This window comes from Urocitellus parryii, chromosome 5 (assembly GCF_045843805.1).
Source record: "Urocitellus parryii isolate mUroPar1 chromosome 5, mUroPar1.hap1, whole genome shotgun sequence".
In the NCBI taxonomy this organism is placed as follows: Eukaryota; Metazoa; Chordata; class Mammalia; order Rodentia; family Sciuridae; genus Urocitellus; species Urocitellus parryii.
Window position 1 is genome coordinate 188520618 of NC_135535.1, and position 22891 is coordinate 188543508.

Sequence of the window (22891 nt, forward strand, 5' to 3'; positions counted from 1 at the left end):
TAAATTTGGGGGGATTTTGTTTTGTTTTTGTTTTCCAGTACTGGAAATTTAACCTAGGAGCACTCTACAACTGGACTACACCCTTAGTACTTTGATAATTTTTAAAAAATTTTGAGACAGGATCTTGCTTAAGTTGCCAAGTCTGGCCTTGAAATCCTCCTACTTCAACCACCCAAATAGCTGGGATTGCAGACATGCAACAGTGCACCCAGATTATGTGTACATGCATAAAGAACAACTGTTTAAATAGATTTTTCCATGCCATCATGTCTTACTGACAATATGAGTTCCCTTGATAAGGTCTTGAACTTGTGGTAATCTTGGTACAGTGTCTAAACATATATGCAAACTGAATTTTGTAAATTATTTTGAATTGTGATTTTAGAAATTATCCATACTAAAGAATTATAAACTAAAGTGACTTCAGGGACCAGGAAATTAATGATAGTATGTAAGTGGTAGCTCTTAAGAATGTGGAGGTGTACAGGACTGAGTTTCAAAGGTGCCAACTTCATCTAATGACCAGAAATTCAGATATTTAGTACAGGATATGGCCAAAATGAGCATTTATGGTCATTGTTCATTTCACCAGTCATCAGTTTGAAAACCCTGATTTGAGGCTACCTATGCAGTATTTAGAATCCAATCTCCAGCTTAGAATCAAACCTTGGGATTTAAGAACCTAGTTGTGTACTTTAGTAGCTATGTAAACTAAAGCAAATTGTTGAACCTCACTGTGCCTTAGTTTACTCTTCAGTAAAATGGAAATAGTGCTACTACCTCCATCACAGAATAACTTTGATTTTCAATTTTAAAAAATACATTTGGACAACTTAAAATAGTGACCAAGTACTGAGTGTTTTTCTTTGTATTCTACCTTTTTTCATTATTTAGTAAAGAAAGTGAAATCCAGGGAGACGGACACATTCAACAATAATATAAATGAAATAACAGAGCTTCTATTAGGATCCAAAGCACTAAATTCTAGGTTGAGCATTCTTTTTTCTCTACTGGTGATTTTCAAATTCTGCTTTTAGAAGAAGATCTTCTCTTATAATACCTTACTTTAAATAAACTGCACAAAACTCCTGTATGTGTAAGGGATCCTAGTGATGGTTTCTATGGTTAAAGCAGAATTGAAGGTCTAGAGCCTGCATTGGCTATGCCCTCTAAGCCACTCCTCTGGATGCTGTAGATTCTAGACAAAAGTATGTGAGCCACTATACTACAAAATTTAAAAACACATGTGAAGGACAATTGATAGGATAGGTCCTGCTTCTTTGCATGTGTGAGCTTCTTCTTGTAAGCTGCACAACTCCCTGTTAGCATTAACACTAACTTTCAGATTTAAAAATAAAAAATGAAAGTGGGTGAATTCCTCAAAGCCATGGAGAATGATACCCACCAAAGCCCCTTACACCTATCTTGCTGTTACTAAGTAAGGAACAGAAATCATGAAGTGCGTAATTTATTGCCTTGGTCCAACATAGAATTGGTTAACATTGCCTATAACTCAAGCTTTTTCTCAACCATTTCATAAGTCATGGTAATTACTGGGGTTCCCACTGGGCAGAGAGAGATGGAGATCTAGTGCTTTATGGGTTTTCCATCTTCTTACAGGACATGCACATCATCAGTACAGATGAGAACCAAGTGTTTGCAGCCGTCCAAGAGTGGAACCAGAATGACACCTACAACCTCTACATCTCAGACACACGTGGGATCTACTTTACCCTGGCTATGGAGAACATTAAAAGCAGCCGAGGTCTAATGGGGAACATCATTATTGAATTATATGAGGTATGTAGCCAAAATTGTCCCTCTCCTGGCCTGACTTCTATTTTTCATGAATCTCAGTGGTACAAAAGCAAGTATTAGGGTCCTGGGTTCAGATTTCAGTGTGCCAATTAGCAGTTGTGACTTGGGGAAAGGGATATATCTTGACTCCAGGAAAATAGAGATAAATTTACCCAATGAAATTATAGGGAGATGAGAGATAGTGTATGTAATGCATTTAGTGTGGTGGCTGCCTCAGTAGAATTCACATTCTTGCATGTATTAGCCTGATCACAAGCCAGAAATGAAGGTACATGGCTCAAGTAATCTCTTAAGTAGCTTCTTAAACTCTAGTTTTTCTTATTAACCCTAGGAAGAAAGAGTAGTACTGGTTAGTTATTAAGTTATCTGGAAAATCGTGTTTATAAAATGTTTTATTTGAAATGAAAAGCAATTATCACTCATAATAGTGATATTTTTATTAAGATGCCACAAGATGCTTACATCTATGCAGCGTGAAGAACTGGCCTTGACATGAGTGTGACACTCATGCTGCAGGTTTTCTTTTTAAATGTGGTCACCAGATAAGTAATAATTTCCATAGGAAACCAAGTGACTCCATATAGGAACCAGAGAATAAACTAATTTCAGTGACCCTAAAGATGTGATGCTTTTTTATACCTCTAGTGACAGTGTGTAACCATGGACAGTCCTGGTGACAGTGAAGAGATGACTGAGCACATGGAGATGATGGATTGATTTAAGCAAGGAAACATTAACCAGTGGCTGGTAGTGAAGCCCATACAGGTTGTGATGATCAAGATTATTCATGGAAAGATAAAATTATTTATTCTGGATGGTGACCCCTGATGCCCTGGGTGAGATGTTCCCTTGTGTATTTTCCTCTTTGTGGAGTGATAGTGGCTTTTAGAACAGAGAAGCCATACGTGGGCTTCTGATTTAGAATGGTATCCTCTGAGGCATCCTTACAGTGATATCAAAGTAGACTACTCAATTACTGAGAGGGGTAGAAACAACTTGATGTTTCTGTTAGGAAGAAAGAATAACACACAAAGACATGGGGAACATGGAAGTACCTGATTTTTACAAAGAAGAATAGATGTCATTGGGTAGAAAGCAAAATCAGTAGAAATACCCTATGTCTCTATTGTATAACTGACAAGTGCTGAAATGATTCTCTTAAAGTCTCAGTTGGGGAAATGTTCCAGATTTCTTCCCAGAGTTGAGAAGTCTGGCATAGATAATTAAGGGGTGTGAATAACTCTGGTGACTTGCATTCCCATGCTGATAATCAAACAGGAGGCAGAAATATACCTTTGTTAGTGGCCGTAAGTCATGTTTGGATGCCTGTTGCCAAAATGAGGCCATTCAAGTTCTATCTGCATTTGTAGACAAAGTGATTGATTATTCATGCCTCTGTGATCAGACCCAAAGAGTAGAGAGTAAGTACTGTAGGTGAACTTCCAGTCCAGAAATCAAGGAGTCCTTGTATCTCTGACCTCCTTGACACTTCGGGTGAGTTTGCCACTGTGTTGTTTCTTTCATAAGAAAGAGAGCTGGCAACTCCAGGTCATTTAGAACCTTGAGACACTGCAACCTGAATTGGAACATGAATCAATATAAAGAATGTGCCAGATACATGTAACTTTTTTTCTTCCTGCTGAAGTCAGTCTTGTGTTTTCAGTCTTGCTTGGGAGGAAAAAAATGTATGGTATGTATGGTATCATTGCATTATAGAGAAGCAAGACATACCAGTCAGGGCAACTTCTTTAAAGCCCGCTCTGTGAGCCTGTCTCCATTCTAATTTACCAGAGTTGTTTGTGCACAAACATTGTGTTTACACCCACAGGTAGTCTGTAGAGATCTCTGGTTCTTGTTGCCTGGGAGCTTATAACTACTAGCTTGTTGAGTTTAAGAGGTCAATATCACTGTTGCTTTTTTTACCCACCCAAAGCTGTAACCAATTTAGACAGAGAGAAAGAGTGAGACAAATGGATATCAAACACAACTTTATCACTTTAATAATTACATAAGAGAAAGTAGGGTGCTAATCCTATGATTTGGAGATGGATTCATCCATTTACTCATAGGCAGACATGATTAATCAAACATTCTCCTTTAGAAGCATTTTCCTCTAAAAATACAATATTGAGGTATAAGAACATGTGATTTATTCAGGAGGAACCCAAAACAGGGGAGATGGGAATAAGCTGTCCATGCCCAGCTCTTTTTCTCAAAGTTCCTGATCTTATTATCAGTCCTTTTGCACTGGGATGGAAGAAGTGAAAAATGAGAGTCATCCCAAATATTAAGAATGGCATGAACCAAGGACTAAGCAGATGGTGTAGATTTTGGAGGAAGTGAGCTAGCCAGTCTAATGGTATAAAATGGATGCTTATCAGGGACAAGAATGAGGACTGGATAAGTAGCTAGGTTTCAGATTCTAGAAGGCATTTAATAAAGTCACTAAATTGCAAGCTGACATCATCTAGACCATGACATATTGAAGATGTTTAGTGAGTGATACTGTTTTGCACCTGGACACACATACATTCTGTGGTTTGGAGAGAGAGCTCAGTTTAATTGGTCTCTAGGGGTCATTAGAATTTATCCTTCTTAACTGGAGATTCTCATACAAATTGAGATTATGTGCCAGATGGCCAGTTAGCAAAGAGACTCCAATTATTCTGGACACCAAGTGCTTTTGAGTAACGTAGCTGGGAAAATTCATTAAGTTTTCACATGCCACTCAGCTGAGTTCACACACTTTCACAGGATATTTTGTTTGGTGATGGGAGAACTGTTGTGTGAGACACAAAATCTACTGGAAACAGATACGTGATCCTATGAGGGTAGCGATCACAGTTCAACTGGCATTAGAAGTTCAATTCTACTATGTTGTGTGATCACAAAAGAGAAAAATTAACTCTAACTTAAGGAATGGGGGAAACTTATAGACAAGCTGCTTAGATAACTCACTGCTGGAGGTGGAGAAAAGAGAACAGAGTCAGATGAGTAGAGGCCTGTGCTCACAGAATGCTGAGTGGCAGAGACAAAGATTGTGAAGATACTGGAAAAGAACTTGACTGGAGAGTCGGGCATTCATTCTGTGTGTTAGTGTTTCTCTCTCCTCACCCACCTTTGCATACCCAGGAAATAATTTTTGCATGTGTGATATCATCCCCAGTCCTGGGATAATTTATAACTTCATAATGTAATACGACATTATACCTATTTCCCTTGTCTGAAAGGTCAGGGACCTCTAGGTAATTGTCAGCTGTCTGTGGCTTGGGTTGATTTTGACCACTTCAGGCTGCTGGTGTATCTGTATATTTCCACATCTTCTCAAGCCTCTTACTGATAATGGAAAGGAGACAAAGAAAGCTAGAACTTACTCAGGAATTCAACTTGCAAGCCTCAGCTCTGACAGTCCTTGGAGAGTAAAGTAGATCAACCCTACTGAATTCCCCCAAATCTTATAAGGCCGAGACAATTTCTGTCTCTAATCTATTGGAGAATTCTCCTGCTGTAGAGAGATTCTCTGGCTTGTTCATTGTCTAATCCCTACTTCAAAGTACAATATTGTCATGGCTGTAATTACATAATTAGGAGAGAAAATAGCACTAGAAGGCCAAATAATAATTGATCTCTTCTTAAGGTGTCAGAAGCCTGCTCCTTCAAAACAAGGCTGGTGTTGACAGTGAAAACAGTCTATTGTGTGTGCTTACCATTATTCTTATGACAGTTTTTTTCATACAGAACTCTTGTGGTTTTTTTTTTTTCACATCTCTGACAATAAACTACATTTCTTTTTCGTTACCTTGCACTAATAAATCAAGAAACAGATATTCTTTTCAACACCCACAGTTATTCTGTAGAAACATTCTCTGAGCTGCAGGTCTGATGAATTTTCTTCAGTGCTCTCCTGGATATTAAGCATTGGAGTTGTAACTTCTTACAGTAACAACAGCTTAGCAACAATGCATTGGACCAGCACTGTCAAATATAAAAAAATATGTAACGTGAGCTACATATATACTGACACATTTTTGCTACACTCATTTTAAAAAGTAAAGAAAGTAAAGAACAGACAAAATTGATTATAACAATATTTTTATTCAAATGATATATGTAAAATATTATCATTTTAGGATGTGTTCAATATGAAAAGTACCTAATAAGATATTTTGTATTTTTCCTATAGGAAGTCTGCAGAATCCTGGATATATATTACATTTCCCACACATCTGAATTCATATGCTAAATTTTCAACTGAAATACTTGATCAGTAGTTACATTTCATAAAATCTCCAGTAGAGAAAAGGAAATTCACATGTCATGTGAAATTGAGTTTCAGTTCTTAAATTTAAGTTTGTATTGGCTAAAATTAAATAAAATTAAAAATCAGTGTCTTCATCTCACTAGTCATATTTCATGTAGCTATATGTTGCCATCCAAGAGGTTACCATCTTGGATTGGATAGACCAAAATAACTTAAGTACTATTTCTTATTATCTCTCACATTATTTCTGTATGAAAAGCATAATTTCACCTTGTGCCTATAAAGTCATAGGAGTCAGTAACATAACTCAGATGACATGGTTAATGAACTGTGATTTTGTATTTGAAATAACCCATGTGCAGTAAGACTTAACCTTTTGGGCATACGGTTCTAATTTTGATAGGTACATAATTGTGTATTACCACCACAATTGAGACAAAAGAACTCAGTTCCTCAGAATATTGATATGTTCAATAATATATACTCTTTTTTTGTGGCTGAGTACTCTTCCATTGCATGAATGTTTATTATTCACCAGTTGGAAGAAACATTTACAGTTTTGTGTGATTATGAAAAAAATGTTGGAAAACATTCACATGAACATAAATTTTTATTTCGCATGGATGAATATCTAGGAGTAGGATTTCCGGGTTGAACATCAGGATGTGTTTTTCAGAAACCATCAAAATGTTTCCATGGTGGAAGTTCTGTTTTGCACCCTCACAGCAAGGTGTGTGTGGAAGTTGCTTCACATCTTCAATAACATGCCTTGTTATCCACTTTGGAGAGTGTGTTTGTGCATGTGTGTGTTGAACCATTCTGACGAGGACCTAGTGATACTTCATTATGGGCTTAGTGTGGATCTCTCTAGTGACTGTGTTGACCCCACTATTCTTGGATGGACAAAATGAAACGCTCTGGCCTCAGTGTTCTGGTCTCTGCTCATCTTATTGATGTTTCCTTGCTTTCTCTGTCCTTAGTGTCTGCCCTCCACTCTCTGCTTTATCATGACTTTCAGTGATCCTTCTTGGGCCAGATGGACAGCTGCTTTATAAGCTCCACAGGGACTTTTTTCCTGAACTGACCTTCATCAGACCCTCACCACAGGTCCGACTCTAGGGACAGCCTAAGGCAGATTATGGTAATTGCTTTTCTCAGAAGAACCTTGGCTTCTTTGTCCTGAGGTCTCAAGAATGTGACCAACAGATGACCATGCCACCTGGACACAGTGCTCTGCCAAGCGGCCTGCTGTCAGTCTCCCTCTGCACCTCAAATTGCTTCCCAAGGGAAAAATGGGCCACTCAGACCTGACACCTTGTACCTTCTTTTTGAGTATCATTGAAAGCTAGTACCCCTTTCCCTAGACTGCTTGGAACTATCAGCAGCAGTCACAGTTCAAGTTCAGGCAAGGACAAAAGTGTGTTTAAAGTTTATTAAATGTTAATTACTTCCTAGCATGAAGAGGATTAAAAATGTGTGTTCCTCTCTCATTTCCTTACATTTTGGGTAGTGAGTCTGAGCCGTACTCCATGGTACTCTTATATCAGAAACACGTGTCCATACATGTGCACATATATGGACACTCATGACCATGAGTCTACTAGGTTGCAACCCAAGCATATTTATAACTTGCATTACAATGAAACAGTGAAAGCTCTTGGCCTGGAATACACAAGATCAAAGTGCCCTCTCAACTTACAGTCCATTTATATAAGACATGGAGCCAAGAAGCAATTTAGTAATAATGCAAGGGCTCTGAACTGTCCAAATACAAATGGGAAGTGTTCTGACTCTTTGAGAGAGGAGGGAGGTGGCTGTGGCATTATGTACAAGTGCAGAAGAAATGCCTTCAGAGCTACCATGAGTTCCATGGAATCTCTTCTCTTCATCTTTTCAGGATCCCCTTTTCCTGATTTTTTTTTCCATCACAAAATTTCTGTGGGATGCACAGAAAATGTTCCTCTGAGTAGCAGAACTCTCAGTGGGAAAATCGGTTAATGACCATTCCATTGGCTGAACCTGCTCATCTGAAAGTACATATTCCTGCTCTAATGTACCCAGCAAGGAAGCAGGGGTCAGGTGACAGGAGCCTCCCAGGAATACTGGTCATGGGCCCAGAAATCAGTGGCTGACCTGCATATTTTCTCCTAGGAAGTAAATTGGAAGGACCTAGGTATATGTTGGGGGGGGGGGTGTTTCCAACTGATTTAGGAGAGAGGGTTCACTGGTGGTCCCTCAAAAAAGGCACCAGCTTTGTGGCCAAAGAGAACACCAGAAAAAGGGATTCCATCTGGCAGAAGAGAAACCCACATTCCATTCTTTGTGAGAAATACTTGGCAATCATGCTTAACCAATACCCATGTCCAATACCACTGTACTTGATCTTAAAAACTGAGACTAATGGGGGTCTTTAAAGAAGTCCCTAGGTGAGCAGCTTTCCTAAAATGGCACTGACTCTGGGCAGGGTGAATCTGGTCAACAGCCCCTCCCTGGCTCGGGCTTCTCTCCTTGCCCACCCCTCTGTTCAAGGTAGGAATCTCATCAATTTTATTGCTGGCCATTTCTCAAATTCCCCAAGCAATGTCCTTCCCTGATAATCCTATTCTATGACATTCTCTGTCCATTTGTTTTATTATTTTGTGTGTTTTATTTTGTTTATTTTATTTGGGCTGACATTCTCGTTCAAGGCCGGTCAGGTTACGACAAAAACAAATGAACAACAGCAACAAAAATATGACTTGTTTCATCAACTAAAGTTTGTCATGAAGTATAGGGAGGAAACCTCCTGTGACGCTTTTCCCATTGATAGTCTTCCAGAGTGACAAAGAACCCCAGTTAGCCATCCTCAAAGGATAAGGGATAAATGGAACTGAAATTTTGATGGACCTCGGTATTTTCCAGCAAACTTGCCGTTCGACCTCTTGTTTACATGTATGTATACTATTGGAATTACCTTTTGACCTTTGAAAATGCTGAAACTTACACATAAGGTAACAGGAATCTTTCTTGAGTTCATAACATTATTATTCTAAATATTTGCTCTTGTCTAGCACATCAAATAGAAGGAGTAGAGTTTTGGTTAGCCTAGAACCCTTCTGGTGTGACACATCTCCTTTATTACTTCAGCCACTTGCCTTGCACTGATGCTCTTTATCCTTAAAAATATCAAGGTCAGGCAAATTCCAATACACCGGGAACTCTGGCAAGAGTGCTCTGCATTATCTGCCAGCCAACTGGGGAAAGGAAGAGAAAACCAGGCTTATTCCACCAATTTTAAAATGACCATTGCCTGAGACCCAAAAATGGTATGTGAGTTGTCCAAAGTCACAGGGGGAGCTATTGGCATGGACAGAAATAAATACCAATACCAAAAACGTCTACCTTACTACTAATTGGGAATTCCTGGACTTCTGCATTAAAGATTGTCCTTTGATGCCTTAAAAATTCATCTGTAAGTCCCACTTGAGCTGAAGCATGTGTTCTCTGGAAGATGCAACTCTTCACTTGTTACCAGGGACTGATAAAAGTTAGTGAAAGTTAGGGTCCTGTGGAACAAAGTATGGAGCAACCTAAGATGGGGAAAGCAACTGAGTAAGTAGGGGATAGAGCATCTGAGGAGGGAGTGTGGATGCAAAGATGAACTTCAACTTCTTTCAGAGACCACAGGGCCTATACCATTTCTCACCAGGTTCTTCCTCCTCTCTTCTGTATCCCCAACACTCCATAAAGAGTTCTGGGGCCTCATTCAGGACTTCTTCAAGAGTACAGGCATTTTTGGCCCAACACAGTTCTCCATCTCTCACCTTTTTTCCTAGGTAGCAGGTATCAAAGGGATATTCCTTGCAAACAAGAAGGTGGATGACCAGGTGAAGACTTACATCACTTACAACAAAGGCAGAGATTGGCGCCTACTGCAAGCTCCGGATGTGGACCTGAGAGGAAGCCCAGTGCACTGCTTGCTGGTCAGTCATCCCTGGGCAGGCCAGTTTCCTGTGGAGCCTGTATCGAGGGCTTTCTTCCATGAAGGTGTCTTGGGAGCTTGGCTGGTATTGAGCATCAGTGTCCTACAACTCTCAGGAATTGTTCCCTTAGGCTCAGACGGCCACGCCACCTGGGTGGAAGCCTCAGTTGAATTGTACATTCTTTTACTGAGAATCCACATGTGCTCCAGCTCATAGTAAAATAAAGAAACAAGTTCCAGGCAGTAGAACTAACACACCTGTTAACCAGTGCAAATAAGATGCAGGTTAGTAAGTGCTTCATAGATGTCAAGATAAGCAAAAGTTGCCTTTGAAGCCAAGGAAAAGTGAGATTGGTATGTCTTCGTGGGATAGCAGTTAACCCATCGGCTTTCCCAGCTACCTTCTGTAAGGAACACTGGGTAGGCACCATGGAGGACATCTCTGCTTCTAGATGCTGCCATCCCGGGTGGCAAGGAAGACAGTTAACTTTCAATAACACTTGTGACCTTCAATGCCCTCTTAATGGGGACCTGTACCAGAAACTATTCCAAGTTCTGAGAAGTGATTTTTTTTTTTTGTTCCGAGCAGAGAGTTGACTTTCACCACGTACTAAGAAAGGTTTATTAACCATTTGTCATAGTCTATATATTGTGTTAAAAACTGAGTCTAGAATGGAAGCTAGGACAGATAGGGTCTGATTCTTTTGTAGTTTCCAGTCTTATGTTTTTGGGTTTTTTTGCTCTGCTTTGCTTTGAGTAGCAGGAAGGTCAGAGACAAGTGGCTGCCCATCTCTGGAAACAGATCACAGCATGTTTTTCCCCCTCACATCTTACCTATAGTTTCACTTTATTTTTTTTTAATTTCATTTCTTTAACTTCATTGTCTTATTTGTCATTATTTGTATAGGATATATCTCTATAAATTTCCATGTCCGTTTAAAAATGCCCCCATGGGGATACATAAGTTAATAAATGGAGAATATAAATATATATGAGTTTCATATAATGACACCAAATATTTTAAGTGAAATTCAAGTAAAATTATGAAAGGAACAAAAATAAATAAAACAGAGACAAAGACAGTCCAGGTGAAGGACAAGGATAGAGGGCCTGGATTCACATAGGTTCTCCTCTTCACTGCTCCCGGTGGCCCCTTAGAGCTCTAAGAAGCAGAGTTCCGTGGTCAAAATCAGACATGGGAGGTCACTGTCATCCTGTGGGAAGGGAAGGGATGGGAAGGGAGGCTTCCTAAAGTGACCCATGAGCTGGACCTTGATGGATGGCTGACGTATCAGTGAGGAAGAAAGGAGAATGTGTGGGACTGTGGGTGGGCACAGAGGTGCGAAGGGACTATGAAAGGGCTCAAGGCAGCTCTAATGTGAAATGCTGGCCTTGGCAGTGAGACATGACTCCCACCCAAAACTAAGCATGGGGCTCATCATTCACTACCTTTCTGTTTCTGGAGGCCACATCTCTGCAGGGGAGTGTGTAGGTCAGGAGTCCCTGGATGAAGCTCTCTTCTTCTTCTTCTTCTTCTTCTTCATTTCAGCCCTTCTGTTCCTTACACCTGCACTTGCAGCTCTCAGAGAATCCATATTCCTCAGGCAGAATCTCAAGTAAGGAGACAGCCCCAGGACTGGTGGTGGCCACAGGTAAGGAAAACATTCCCTGTGCTTTTTTCCTCACTGCAGGCTTTTGGAATAAGTTTGGAATCTATTGTTGGCTCATGGACACATTTGAGCATTAGATGAAAGCTATTGGAACCCTCCCCAGAAAATATTCAGGATTCTTGGATCCTCAAAGCTCATCATAAGAGTCTAGGATCCAAAGACTGGGCTCTATTGCTTTGGGCCTGAAGGGAAGCAGAACATTAGGAAGAAAGGTGTGGTGGGGAAAAGCTGCTCAGCTCAATGGATTAATCCACTGATGTGGGCAGAATCCTCATGATACAATTCCTTCCCCAAATCCTCTCCTCTGAACATTGCTGTATTGGGAATGAAACCTCAATACACGAAGCTTTGGTAGATATTTCAGATCCAAACCATAACACCTGAGGTGTTGGGAGGGATATAACACTGCTGACAAGATTCTGTTGGAAAGCCAGAGCTGAATTATTGTGTTTTGTGACTTCTAGGTTAATGCATCCTCTCCGAGTAACAGAGCGGTCCCCTGTGTTTAGCAAGAGGCCAAAATTCCTGTTAAAGAGACTGGTCAGAAAGAGTGTTTGTAAAAGGGAATTCTCACTTTAAGAAAACATGATGTATGAACTTTCAAGCTCTCCAAATAAAAGTTGGGGCAGTTTTCTCTTTACATGGAGGATACTTTACAAAGGGTTTCACCCCAGAGCTGTTTTTAATCAGGAGGTCTCTGGTGCATGTAAAGGTTTATTTACACATGATTAAGCACTTGGCTGAGAGCCTGGGGGAAAGGGCAGAAAAACTTGAGGTTGTGTTGTTGGAACTACTGTCCACTGAGCATCAATCAGAAATGAGGATAAAGCAACTCTGCAATGAAAATGAAAGTCTCCGGGGAGTGTGCTGATTAGCATGCATTTGATTTGCATACACCTTTTCAGGAATACATTGATGGCATAATGCAAGTTAGGTTTCTAATCTTGGAAGGTAGAGAGCTCTGGTGTCAGGCAGCTTTTTTTTCCTAATGAAAGCAGGTGAATTCACAGTGACTTTCTGAGGAGGTAGGTACATTCTGTTTTCTCTCATCAGCCCAAAGTTCTGGCCCCTGGATTTCCTGCAATACTCCATCTGGCTGCTTTCTCTAAGCCTCCACCTGAGTCAACTTTGAATACCACCACTTTAATCACATTGACAGCTTATGGTAGCCTGCTGGCTTCTCAATCAGGTCCTTTCAAGTAGATATAGACGGGATCCACTGCTGGCCTTAGGAGCCCGGGACAGTGAGAGATGAAGGCAGGCTCTGTTGTTGTGTTCCTGACTTGAGGAATGATCCCTGCACTCCATAACCCATGTGAATTGGTCCTTCTAACTCAGGAGCTGCTATTCCTATCTCTCCTCAAGGGCTGCAGGAGTCCCAGAGCTAAAGTAGAAGCATCACTGGAAAACAGCAATTAGTAACAAAAGTTTGAATGCTTATGACGTAGCCAGGCATTGTTCAATGTGGTGTAACCACTCTGAACTTCAGTGTTTTCATTGGCAAAGTGAGAATAATAGTACTGACATGATAGAAATGCAGGATTAAATGAAGCGACAAGTTTCAAATGCTGAGGACTGTGCTCAGCACATACGGAATACTCGGTACGTGCTACCTGTCATCGGCATTAGTATTATAGAAGCTAAGGCTGTTCTTCTCACATTCAGAAGAATACAATTTGTTCATCTCCTTCAATAGAATCCATATAAATAATATGCACACACTATGCATAAAATGAAACTCAGGAACCCTGTCGCCCTTCTTTCTAAGCTTAGCTCTGACACTTACTGGGCTTGTGAGGTTGGCATAGGTTTTAACATCTGAGCTTCATTTCCCTCATCTGTAAAACAGGGATATTTTCTACCTTGCGAGGGCATTGTGAGGATTAGAGATGGGATAGCGTGTCGACAGGACTGGACAGAGTGCTCAGAGCTTATTGAGGTGGGGTTAGTTATAGCTGTTATTATCTTCGAACTGTATAGCTTCTAAATTAGTCTGTTAATTCTTGTGAATTAACAAACATGCAGACATTAAAGATTTGTTCTTGAACATTTTTTGTCCTTATACATCAAAATTGACGAATTCCTTTTTCCCTCTCCCATGTAACTTCTGAGGCTTTCTGCCAGCCCTGGTGTGGTGGTCACCGTTTCAGCTGTGACAATTACCTAAGAAAAGGAATTTAGAGGAGGAAAGGTTTATTGAGGCTCATGGTTTCAGAGGTTTCAGTTCATGGTTGGCTGGCCTGAGTGAGCGGAACATCATGGCAGAGGGGTGTGGCCAAGGAAAACTACTCAGCTCAATGGATTAATCCAATGATGAGATCAGACCCTAGTGATACAATCACTTTCCCAAATCCCCACCTCCAACACTGCTATACTGGGAACCAAGCCTTCAATACAAGAGCCTTTGGGGGACATTCCAGATGCAAACCAAACACTTGGGGTATTGGAAGGGTTATAACACTGCTGGCAAGATCCTGCTGGAAAGCTAGAGCTGAAGCACTGGCACATGGCTCTTCGTGCCCAGCCTTTCCTCACCCTGCATACCTGGTCTCTCTGCGAGGTTTTGTGCCATCAGGAAAATAATGAGGACATCACTCAAGTATGCCTTCAGTGACCTGTAGGACCTTTCCTACATTCATTCCCCTACCTCCTTTCAGGGGCCCTTGGACCTCTCTCTTTCATTCTCCCTTCTCACTCCCATTTCCCAAGTTGCCTTGAGAAATGGTCTCAGGGAGGCTGTGTGCATGAATGTGTGTCCTGGGCTTCATTTCTGGCTCTCATTGAGGACATCTCAGAAGGCAAATGGAATTCCAGGCTGGCGTTTGGCAACTAGGGTGGCCACTGTCCTGAGCACTACTTTCCAGCTAGTAGTAAAGACCTCACATCCTCACGGTGCCCTACTGTATACAAAGCACCTCCATGCCCTTAGGTGCACAGGTACCCTGTGATGTAAAAAAGGCAGCCACAATTCTAGGGCAGGTGGGGACAAGTTTTATGCCCAAGCCTACTCTCCCTCTGACTGCAGGATAGTGCTTGATCCTGTAGCCATCTAGCCACACGTGCCTCTTCCACAGCTAACTTGTCTCTGCCCTGCTTCCTATAAACTCAGAGTGTCCTCACCTCATGTTACTCCCTTCCCTGGAGAATCTTCACCTACTGCATCTCACTGTCCACCATATGTCCTTTCTCCAGTGGGCCCCAAGCTCCCTGTAGGGGCAGATTCTCATTCTGATATCAGTAGTGATAAGAAAGAAACCTCTCTAACCCCAGAAGTCTCCAGAGTATTCCCTCTCTCCCTCTCTCTAAGAAGCAGAGAGGGGTATCACAGGGATGAGATAAGTGTAAAAGCAAGTTGTTTAATGATTCCAGAAAAGGCCATGGAACCCTTCTCATTTATCACCTGGGCTGTTGGTGAGAAAAGCTCTGTGACCTACACCCAATCCTACAGCTCCCTCCTTCCAGCCTTCTCCTTGGCTACTTTTGTTGAGCCTCCCCAGTTCCATGTCATCCCATGAGGCTCATTATTCAAATCTTCCTTCTCGGACATCATCACCTAAGCTCTTCCTCTCAGAGTTTGCCCACAGGGCCACAGAGCCACTGAGCAAGTTCAAAGATCAGACTACCCAGGATACATCTTTTCCGTCCCTTCATCTGGGAACCAACTTTCTGGTCGCCGGGCTCACCAGCATATCTTTGAGTGTGCCCTTAGATTGACAGAACATATTTCCAAAAAGAGACCTCACTACGGTGAACCTGGGGTTCTTGCCACCAGGAAGCCTCCAATTTAGTGTAGTCAGACTTTGAAAGAGAAGCTGAAAATGTTAACAGAACCAACTTCTGGGGGAGTAGATCCTACGAAGCCACTCCAGGGATGGCAGATATGTGGCTCTAGTGCAACTCTGCTGTTGCTGCACTCCACCGGCCTCTCTGAGGTCCTTGCTCAGTATTACTAACGGATCACCACACTGTATTCTGTGGGAATCACATAGAGTTCCCAAGCCTTTTTTGTTGTTGTTTCTCTCACAACAATTCCAGGAAGCCACCACCAAACTCTAGCTGACATGCTCTGCCCCAGCCTTCTTGACTTTTACCATCTGTATCTTCTTTACCTGTATTTGGAGAGTTGAATTCCGAATTCTAGACAGATCTCCCAAGAGCCTCTCCCCACTCCTCTCACACCTACCGCCTGAGCCCTGAGCCCTGGGGTTATTTTTGGAACCCTGAGTGTCAAAACAAGTTGCCTAGCGGTGTGCTCCCTAAAGCTGACGGGAGCTTGACAAGCTGTAGCCTGGCTTTAATTTCTCATTTTGAAGCATTAAATGTCAGGAGCTCAATTAACATTTTCATTATTGCATTTTTATTGTGCTCTTATTTAGGCTACAGATGTGTGGGAGCTAACATTCCCTTCCTGCTATTTTTAAAGGAAAAAAAATACCAGCCAATGTGATAAATTCTTACATGTTTAGGGTATCTTTCTGGTTTTCAATATGTCCCCAAGTGCACATCAACATGAGAACACCATTCAATCATTTATTTAAATCATGCTTTTTCCCACAGTTTTTAATTGAGCACTAGCTACTAAGTTTGGAGTCTTGTTCTAGGCTATGAGATGAGGACTATCCACTGGGGAGACCAGGGCAAGACAGGCAGAGTAGAAAATATTGATTATTGTTTTTTCAATTAATATACAAGGTGATGGAACACAAGGGGAAGATAAAAATGGGCAGAGAGAAGAGAATATGGTGGATAAAAGCAGTAAATGTGGTTGGTCCAGACATCTATAAAGGTGGATGCTAACTGATCCAGGGTCAAAGGCCATGCATGCTGAGTGTGGTCATCTTATTGTGGGAAATTTCTGGTTTAGCTCATATAGTCTACACCATTGGGTCACTTAACTGCCTGGCACCTAAGAGACATGCTGGAAATATATGTTGGAAATATACATACACACACACATGTCCATGACACACACACACTCAAACATACCAGTTTTTCTTAGGATAAAATTATATCTGAGGGACCACTATGCCAGCTTCTCCATGGCATATTTACTCTTGTTGCCATCTTCAGAGGACACCTGTCAAGAGCAATTTACAACAGCATTGGTGTATGGAATAAATAATTCAAGAGACCCACCCTGATCAATTTTCAGTCTTGAGTCTCACCATTTAAAGATGAAAATATTATTTATTTTATCCCCCATATTGGGATTTTCTTCCTGCTGGGTTTTTGATATGACATCAGGAAAGCTTGTACAAATCAACTGCCAGCGTCACTTAGGACAGCTTTACCCTCTGATACTCCCTCCTCCACTCCTGAGCACACTTCATCTGTAAACTGCCTGGCAATTTCAAACGATCTGTGATCTGCTTGTGTTTCAGGCAACATTGGCCCGGAGCTCTCCTATACTGATATCGGTGTGTTCATCTCCTCTGACGGGGGCAACACATGGAGACAGGTAACTGGGATGATTCAGGAGGAGGGAAGAGGCATGTAGGGTGAGTTCTACCAACATCACCCCTTCCTACTGATCCTCAGGTTTGTTTGACTTTGTAGTTGAAAAAAAAAATGAAGTAGCTCTTTAGTTTGGTCAATCTAGCTGGAAGTTCAGGGGGCAGTTGGAAGAGCATTGGGCAGGGATCGGGAAAAACTAGCACTTTCCAGGCTGGTTCATTCATTCCTTTGTATGTAGATGCCAGTGGATGCTAACTACTGTGCTGGTTGTGGGGATACAACCAATAAAACTATTCCTTTCATTAATGTGTCAAGGGATCTTGGAAAGCAGGTCTCTTCACCTTTCTGCATCCATTTATTGTTGTTGTTGTTTTTTTATCTACAAAGTGAAAGATTAGCATATTAAAACTGACACAGTAGTGGAAGTCAGTGGTTGTTTAAGTATTGTGTAGACCCATCTCTCAGTAAATATAAGACGGAATAATAAATACATGACTACATGAAAAATTAATTCAGTTTTACAAACAGCAATACTGTCTAATAGAACTTTCAGCAATGGAGGAAGTGTGCTGAATCTATGCTGTCTCAAATGGGTACTGGGCACTTAGTCATGGCTAGTGTGACAGAGGAAGTGACTTCTTTATTATTTTAAATAGTTCAAATGTGAGTAGTCTCATGGGGCTACAACACAGATTTGACCAATATCAAGTAGGCAGAAGCCTCAGTATCTGCAATTTCTTTCCTCAAAAAGCTGAAAATTAAATACAGGTAACAGGTTCACAACAAACTGATTATAGTCCAGAGTGATTGTATTATTTTAGTGGCATTTATTGGCATGCAAAGGAAAGGGGGAGGTTGATTCCACTGGGGAACTAGGACAGACTTCAGAAGAAGAAATGATGTTTCACTCAGTCTTGGAAGTGAGAATGTTTCTACCTGGAGAAGTAGAGGGAAGAATACTGAATATGTTGAGTTTTTTAAAAATTTTTTAAAAATATCTTTATTTTATTTGTTTATTTTTTATGTGGTGCTGAGGATAAAACCCAGGGCCTCGTATGTGCTAGGTGAGTGCTCTATCACTGAGCCACAACCACAGCCCCATGGATATGTTGTTAATAAAGGTGAAGGCCCCACCTTCGGTCTAGTTGAACAAGTTCCTATTTGGATGACCTAGCCAAGATTTTCATCACCATCACAAGTATCATCATCACCCCCATTGCCACCTCTGTCACTATGACCATCATTCACATCACCACACACCTAACAGGTGGAACAGCAGTCTTAAACAGCATAAGGCATACAGTGAAGGATAAATCAAGCTCCCTACTCAGAAGACCATAATCAGGTGAATGGGGAGCAGACCCACAAACAAGATCAGACCTTCAAAATATAAAATAATCTGTTGCAAGTACCAAACGAGGGTGGAAACTGGAATGCAAACTCATTTGAGACTAAATTTCTAATAGAATTCTATCTACCTCAAAAAATAGCTCACCTGGCTCAGGTGACCACTGCAACATTCTTTCCCCGTGTTATCACTACTTTGGTTTCCTCTTCCCAAAGAGCCAATACTCCCACTTCACACTCTAGTGCTGGACAGAACAACAGTTATCAGTGGCTGGAATGAGAGTGTAGAGAGGAAAGTGTGAGGATAGCTACTCCAACCTCTCCAGCACCTGGTCTCTTCCTACCTTCCTCATTCTCACGCTTCAATCCTGCATCGCTAGCATGTGGCTTATCACAGAGCCATCCTTTACAGTCTGGAGAGAAAAGCCTAGCATTGCTATGTCGTTATCAGAAATATCAGTGGATTTCCCTTGGCCCCTTCTGTGTTAGAAGTCACTGTTAGTAGGGATAGCTTTCTTTTTATTTAAATGTGAAACAGGAAATTATTAGGAAGCGGAGGGCTGAGATGCTGTTTATTTTCTCTCAATAGTGTTCAGTGAGGCATATGTACAGGAAGCTCTGTTCCTCCTGCTCATTCCCCTGTTAAGTCTGCCTCTCCTTCCTTACCTGCTCCCAGCCCTCTTTACTTAACCACCCTCCTAGTCTCTCCATCCAGGCAGCAACAGGAACCATCAGGGGTAAAGTGCTCAAGGAAGTTCCTAAGCCAAATTCCTCTGGAAGTTCTAAAGTTGAGGCTGGAGAACTGTTTTTCCGTTCTGAGGCTGGAATCGTAGGGCATAGGCATTGATTTATGTGGTGTTAGTTCTGAAGCACTCTTAGTTTAGAGCCTTGTATTGGAGTTGGTGTTTAGAAAATCTCTGTGAGTAGGTGGATGGATGGATCACTGAATGGGTGAATGAGTGAGTGGATGGATGAATAGGTTATAGATAAATGAATCAAAGAATGAGTTGTTTTAGGTCCCACAAAGTACTGAGTTCTAATGGATAGGTAGGGTGGGGTTTCACGGGCCCCAAAGTTAGGTCTTCATCCAGCCTGTGAGACAGTCTAGGATGCAGTGGCTATATCTAAGTACTCAGTTATCCTAGCGTCTAGGGAAATTGCCTTTGAAGTTTCTAGGTAAATTATGAATCACAGTGTGCAACACAGAACATGTACAAACTAGCAAACATCTGAATGAATGAGGAGGAAGAAAAAGCTGTGTAGTAACTTACTAAGATGAAAAGATGGGGGAGTTCCTTTGAAGTCCTACTTTTCTCTGGGTTATCTAGTTGAGCATGCCTCTTACTGTCTCACCTCCCCGTGGCCCCCTGGTTCATGCTACTGGAAGGGGCCATTCGAGTGGCCCAGAGGTGAGTTTTTTGTTCTCTGTGAGCCCAATTCCTCATCTATCCAATGGGAATAACACTTTCCAAGCTATGGGACAGGGAAGTTGGAAGGCTCAGAATGGAGATGAAACAATGTATGTGAAAGAGTGTAAACTGTTCAGCACAATGCAAATGTAAGGTGTTGCTATGATTGTTGTTGTTGTTGTTGTTGTTCCAGATCTTTGATGAAGAGTACAATGTCTGGTTCCTAGACTGGGGTGGCGCCCTCGTGGCCATGAAACACACACCTCTGCCAGTCAGGCATTTGTGGTAAGGACAGCTCCCTACCCTATTAATGAGCAGATTATTAGTAAGAGGTTGGGACAAGTTATTCTGCATGGTTTTGTACTCATTTATCCATTTCTTCATCCCTATATTCATCAGTCCATCCATTGACCCTTTACTTCATCTAGCTTATAGGAGGAATAATAGGCCCAAGAGTTGAGATGAGGAAGTGTGATGAATGGGATGGTTAGTAGGCATGGGTGGTTTCTTAAGGTGGAAGAGAACAGGAAGGACCTGCAAGTTGACCCTGCAAAAATTAGGAATCCAAAAATAAGGGATGGAAATTACTACAAAAGGATGGTCAGATTCATATAACAGATCCTGAGTTCAGTGTTAGGTAAGTTGACTTGTGGTATTCTATCAGAAATAATCACTACTTGTCAGATGTATTCATCTGAAGATCAGGGGAGAGGTCTGGGATTTGTAGCCATTAAGAATTAGGAACTAGTTGAAGCCAGGGCTGTGGGATCAATGCTTCAGAGTGGGTATTGTGAGGAGGAACAAAGGATCCCTGTGGAGAACTGGTAAAAACCAATATTCAGAATGGAAGGAGAAACTATACGATGGAGGAAAGAAAATAGCCAGAAAGATGGAGACCCGGGGACCATGTTTTCTTGGGTGCCAAAGGAAAGGGTGGTCATTAGCATCTGGTTCTAATCAGATCAGGTCAGTTACCCAGTGAAAACCAGTGTGGTGACACTAGACTATGTGATATCAGAAGTCAGGATCTTCATCAGAGTAGATTTAAAACCAAGGTGGAATTGGAAGTGAGATTGCTGTTGCTCTATAAGTGAATGAATGACTGAGTGATAGACAATGAAATGAAGAACAGACAGTATGTTCTTTTCAACAAAGTAAATTATGGAATGGCGCTGAGTAAGAATATATTATGATGGTGTTTGTAAGGATGAGGAAGATTTGTTGATATTGTTTTGTTAATGTTTTTGGCAGGGATGAGCCTCTTGTGTGCTTATATCCTGAAGGAAAAGAATTTCAGTCTTCAGATTCATTAAAGTGAACACTTTCAAGAGCAAATATTTGGAGGTGGAGGGTGTGCTGTCTAGAGTACAGTTTGTGGGATTTGGCATGGGCAGGAAGATGAATCCTGGCTTAAACAGCAGACCCTTGTTATGGGGAGACACATGCTTTCACAGTGAGAGTCTTACCAGGAAGCATAGATTGTCATCAGCAAAAGGCTTAGGGTTTTCTGGGCCAAATCCAAATGTCTGCCATATCAGTGAAGAGTTTCTCTCAATTTGATTGTTTTAGATTAATTCACAGGAAATTGACATTTTTAAGCTATAAAATGGTCAAATGTCAGCTTCTTTGAGCTCAGTCTAGTAAAAAAGTATAATAGTTATACTTATCACTTTATCATTTTGTAGACAGATTATGAAAATAAATTTTGCAAAGGCACATGAAGCCATTTGTAAGGCAACTACTTTACTAGTCCAAGGATGAGCTGGTAAAATTTTTCAATATAAGTACTTATTATTCTTTTACTAACAGTTTGTAATTTTAGGTAGTATCAGAAGACTGGAATTACTTAATAGTAATGATAGCATTTATTGAGAAATTATTTTATTGCAGGTTCTTATTTAAATCACTTAAATGAGTTATCTAATTATTTTTAGGGAGGATACCAGGGATTGAACTTAGGGGCACTCTACCTCTGAGCTATATCCCCAGCCCTATTTTTTATTTTATTTAGAGACAGGGTCTCATTGAGTTGCTTACGCCTTGCTTTTTGCCGAGACTGACTTTGAACTCATGATCCTCCTGTCTCAGCCTACTGAGCTGCTGGGATTACAGGCATCTGCCACTGCGCCTGGCTAATTTAATTCTTAAATCAATCCTGTGTATGTGGATGCGTTTTCTTATCACCCATTTCATAACAGCATTGAAATGCAACCATATTAAATACTTTGTTCAAGGATACACTGCTCATATCTGAAAGTGCTAAGCTGGGTCCCTGTCGAGGGTGATCCTGTTTTTACCTGATAATGTTCTAGATATTGTAAGGAGCACACAGAGGCTTTTGTCATGGTCCCTGTAGAGTTAGAGCAGAGTCAAGATAAAGAGTTTAGACAGTGCATTTATCACCAAAAATCAAAGCAATTCCTGCTACAGTATGTTGGTTTTATGTTTATTAAAAAGGGATCCTCCTGCAGCAGGTTGCATGAGGGTTGATCTCTGAAGAAAGGATGATGTTGAATGTTGCAGGAGGACAAGCCAAGAAAAAAGAAAACTGACCAAAGCCTGAAATTCAGGAAATGTAGGCAGTGTCATAAGCCTATATTTGATTAGAGCCGAGAATATGTGTATGTGAAAGCGGGTAGGACCAAGAAGAAGTTGAATGCCAGATTTAGAGGTTAAGCTTGAGCTGGTTACCAAGATTCATTCCCTGTGGAGGACTGAGTAGGACTTTTGCTGAGGACGAGTCTTGAAACAAGCTTGTTTTCTAAGAAAAGCAACCTTTCTTAGCCCTTGCCATTATTGTCTAGAGGCCTCCATCTAAATCTCAATAAGATAATTGATGTATGCCTTGTAAACAGACATAGCTGGACAGGTCTTTTCCCTTCCTCTGAGAGAAGAGAGTAGCAACCCCACCTTGCACTTGGCCACCATCCTCCTGCTCTTTCTCCTTTGGTATGGTCAGAATCTAATACTT

General features: G+C 41.2%; 1 protein-coding gene across 1 annotated transcript in view; it reads left to right on the forward strand.

Annotated features, from left to right (window-relative positions):
• The window catches only part of Sorcs3 (sortilin related VPS10 domain containing receptor 3), a 616840-nt gene that overhangs the window by 502851 nt on the left and 91098 nt on the right, over window positions 1-22891 (forward strand). Inside the window, exons 9-13 of the mRNA XM_026401144.2 lie at window positions 1621-1800; window positions 9895-10041; window positions 11590-11692; window positions 17092-17168; window positions 20114-20205. Coding sequence (XP_026256929.2) covers window positions 1621-1800; window positions 9895-10041; window positions 11590-11692; window positions 17092-17168; window positions 20114-20205 — 599 coding nt within the window. The remainder of the gene's footprint in view (window positions 1-1620; window positions 1801-9894; window positions 10042-11589; window positions 11693-17091; window positions 17169-20113; window positions 20206-22891) is intronic.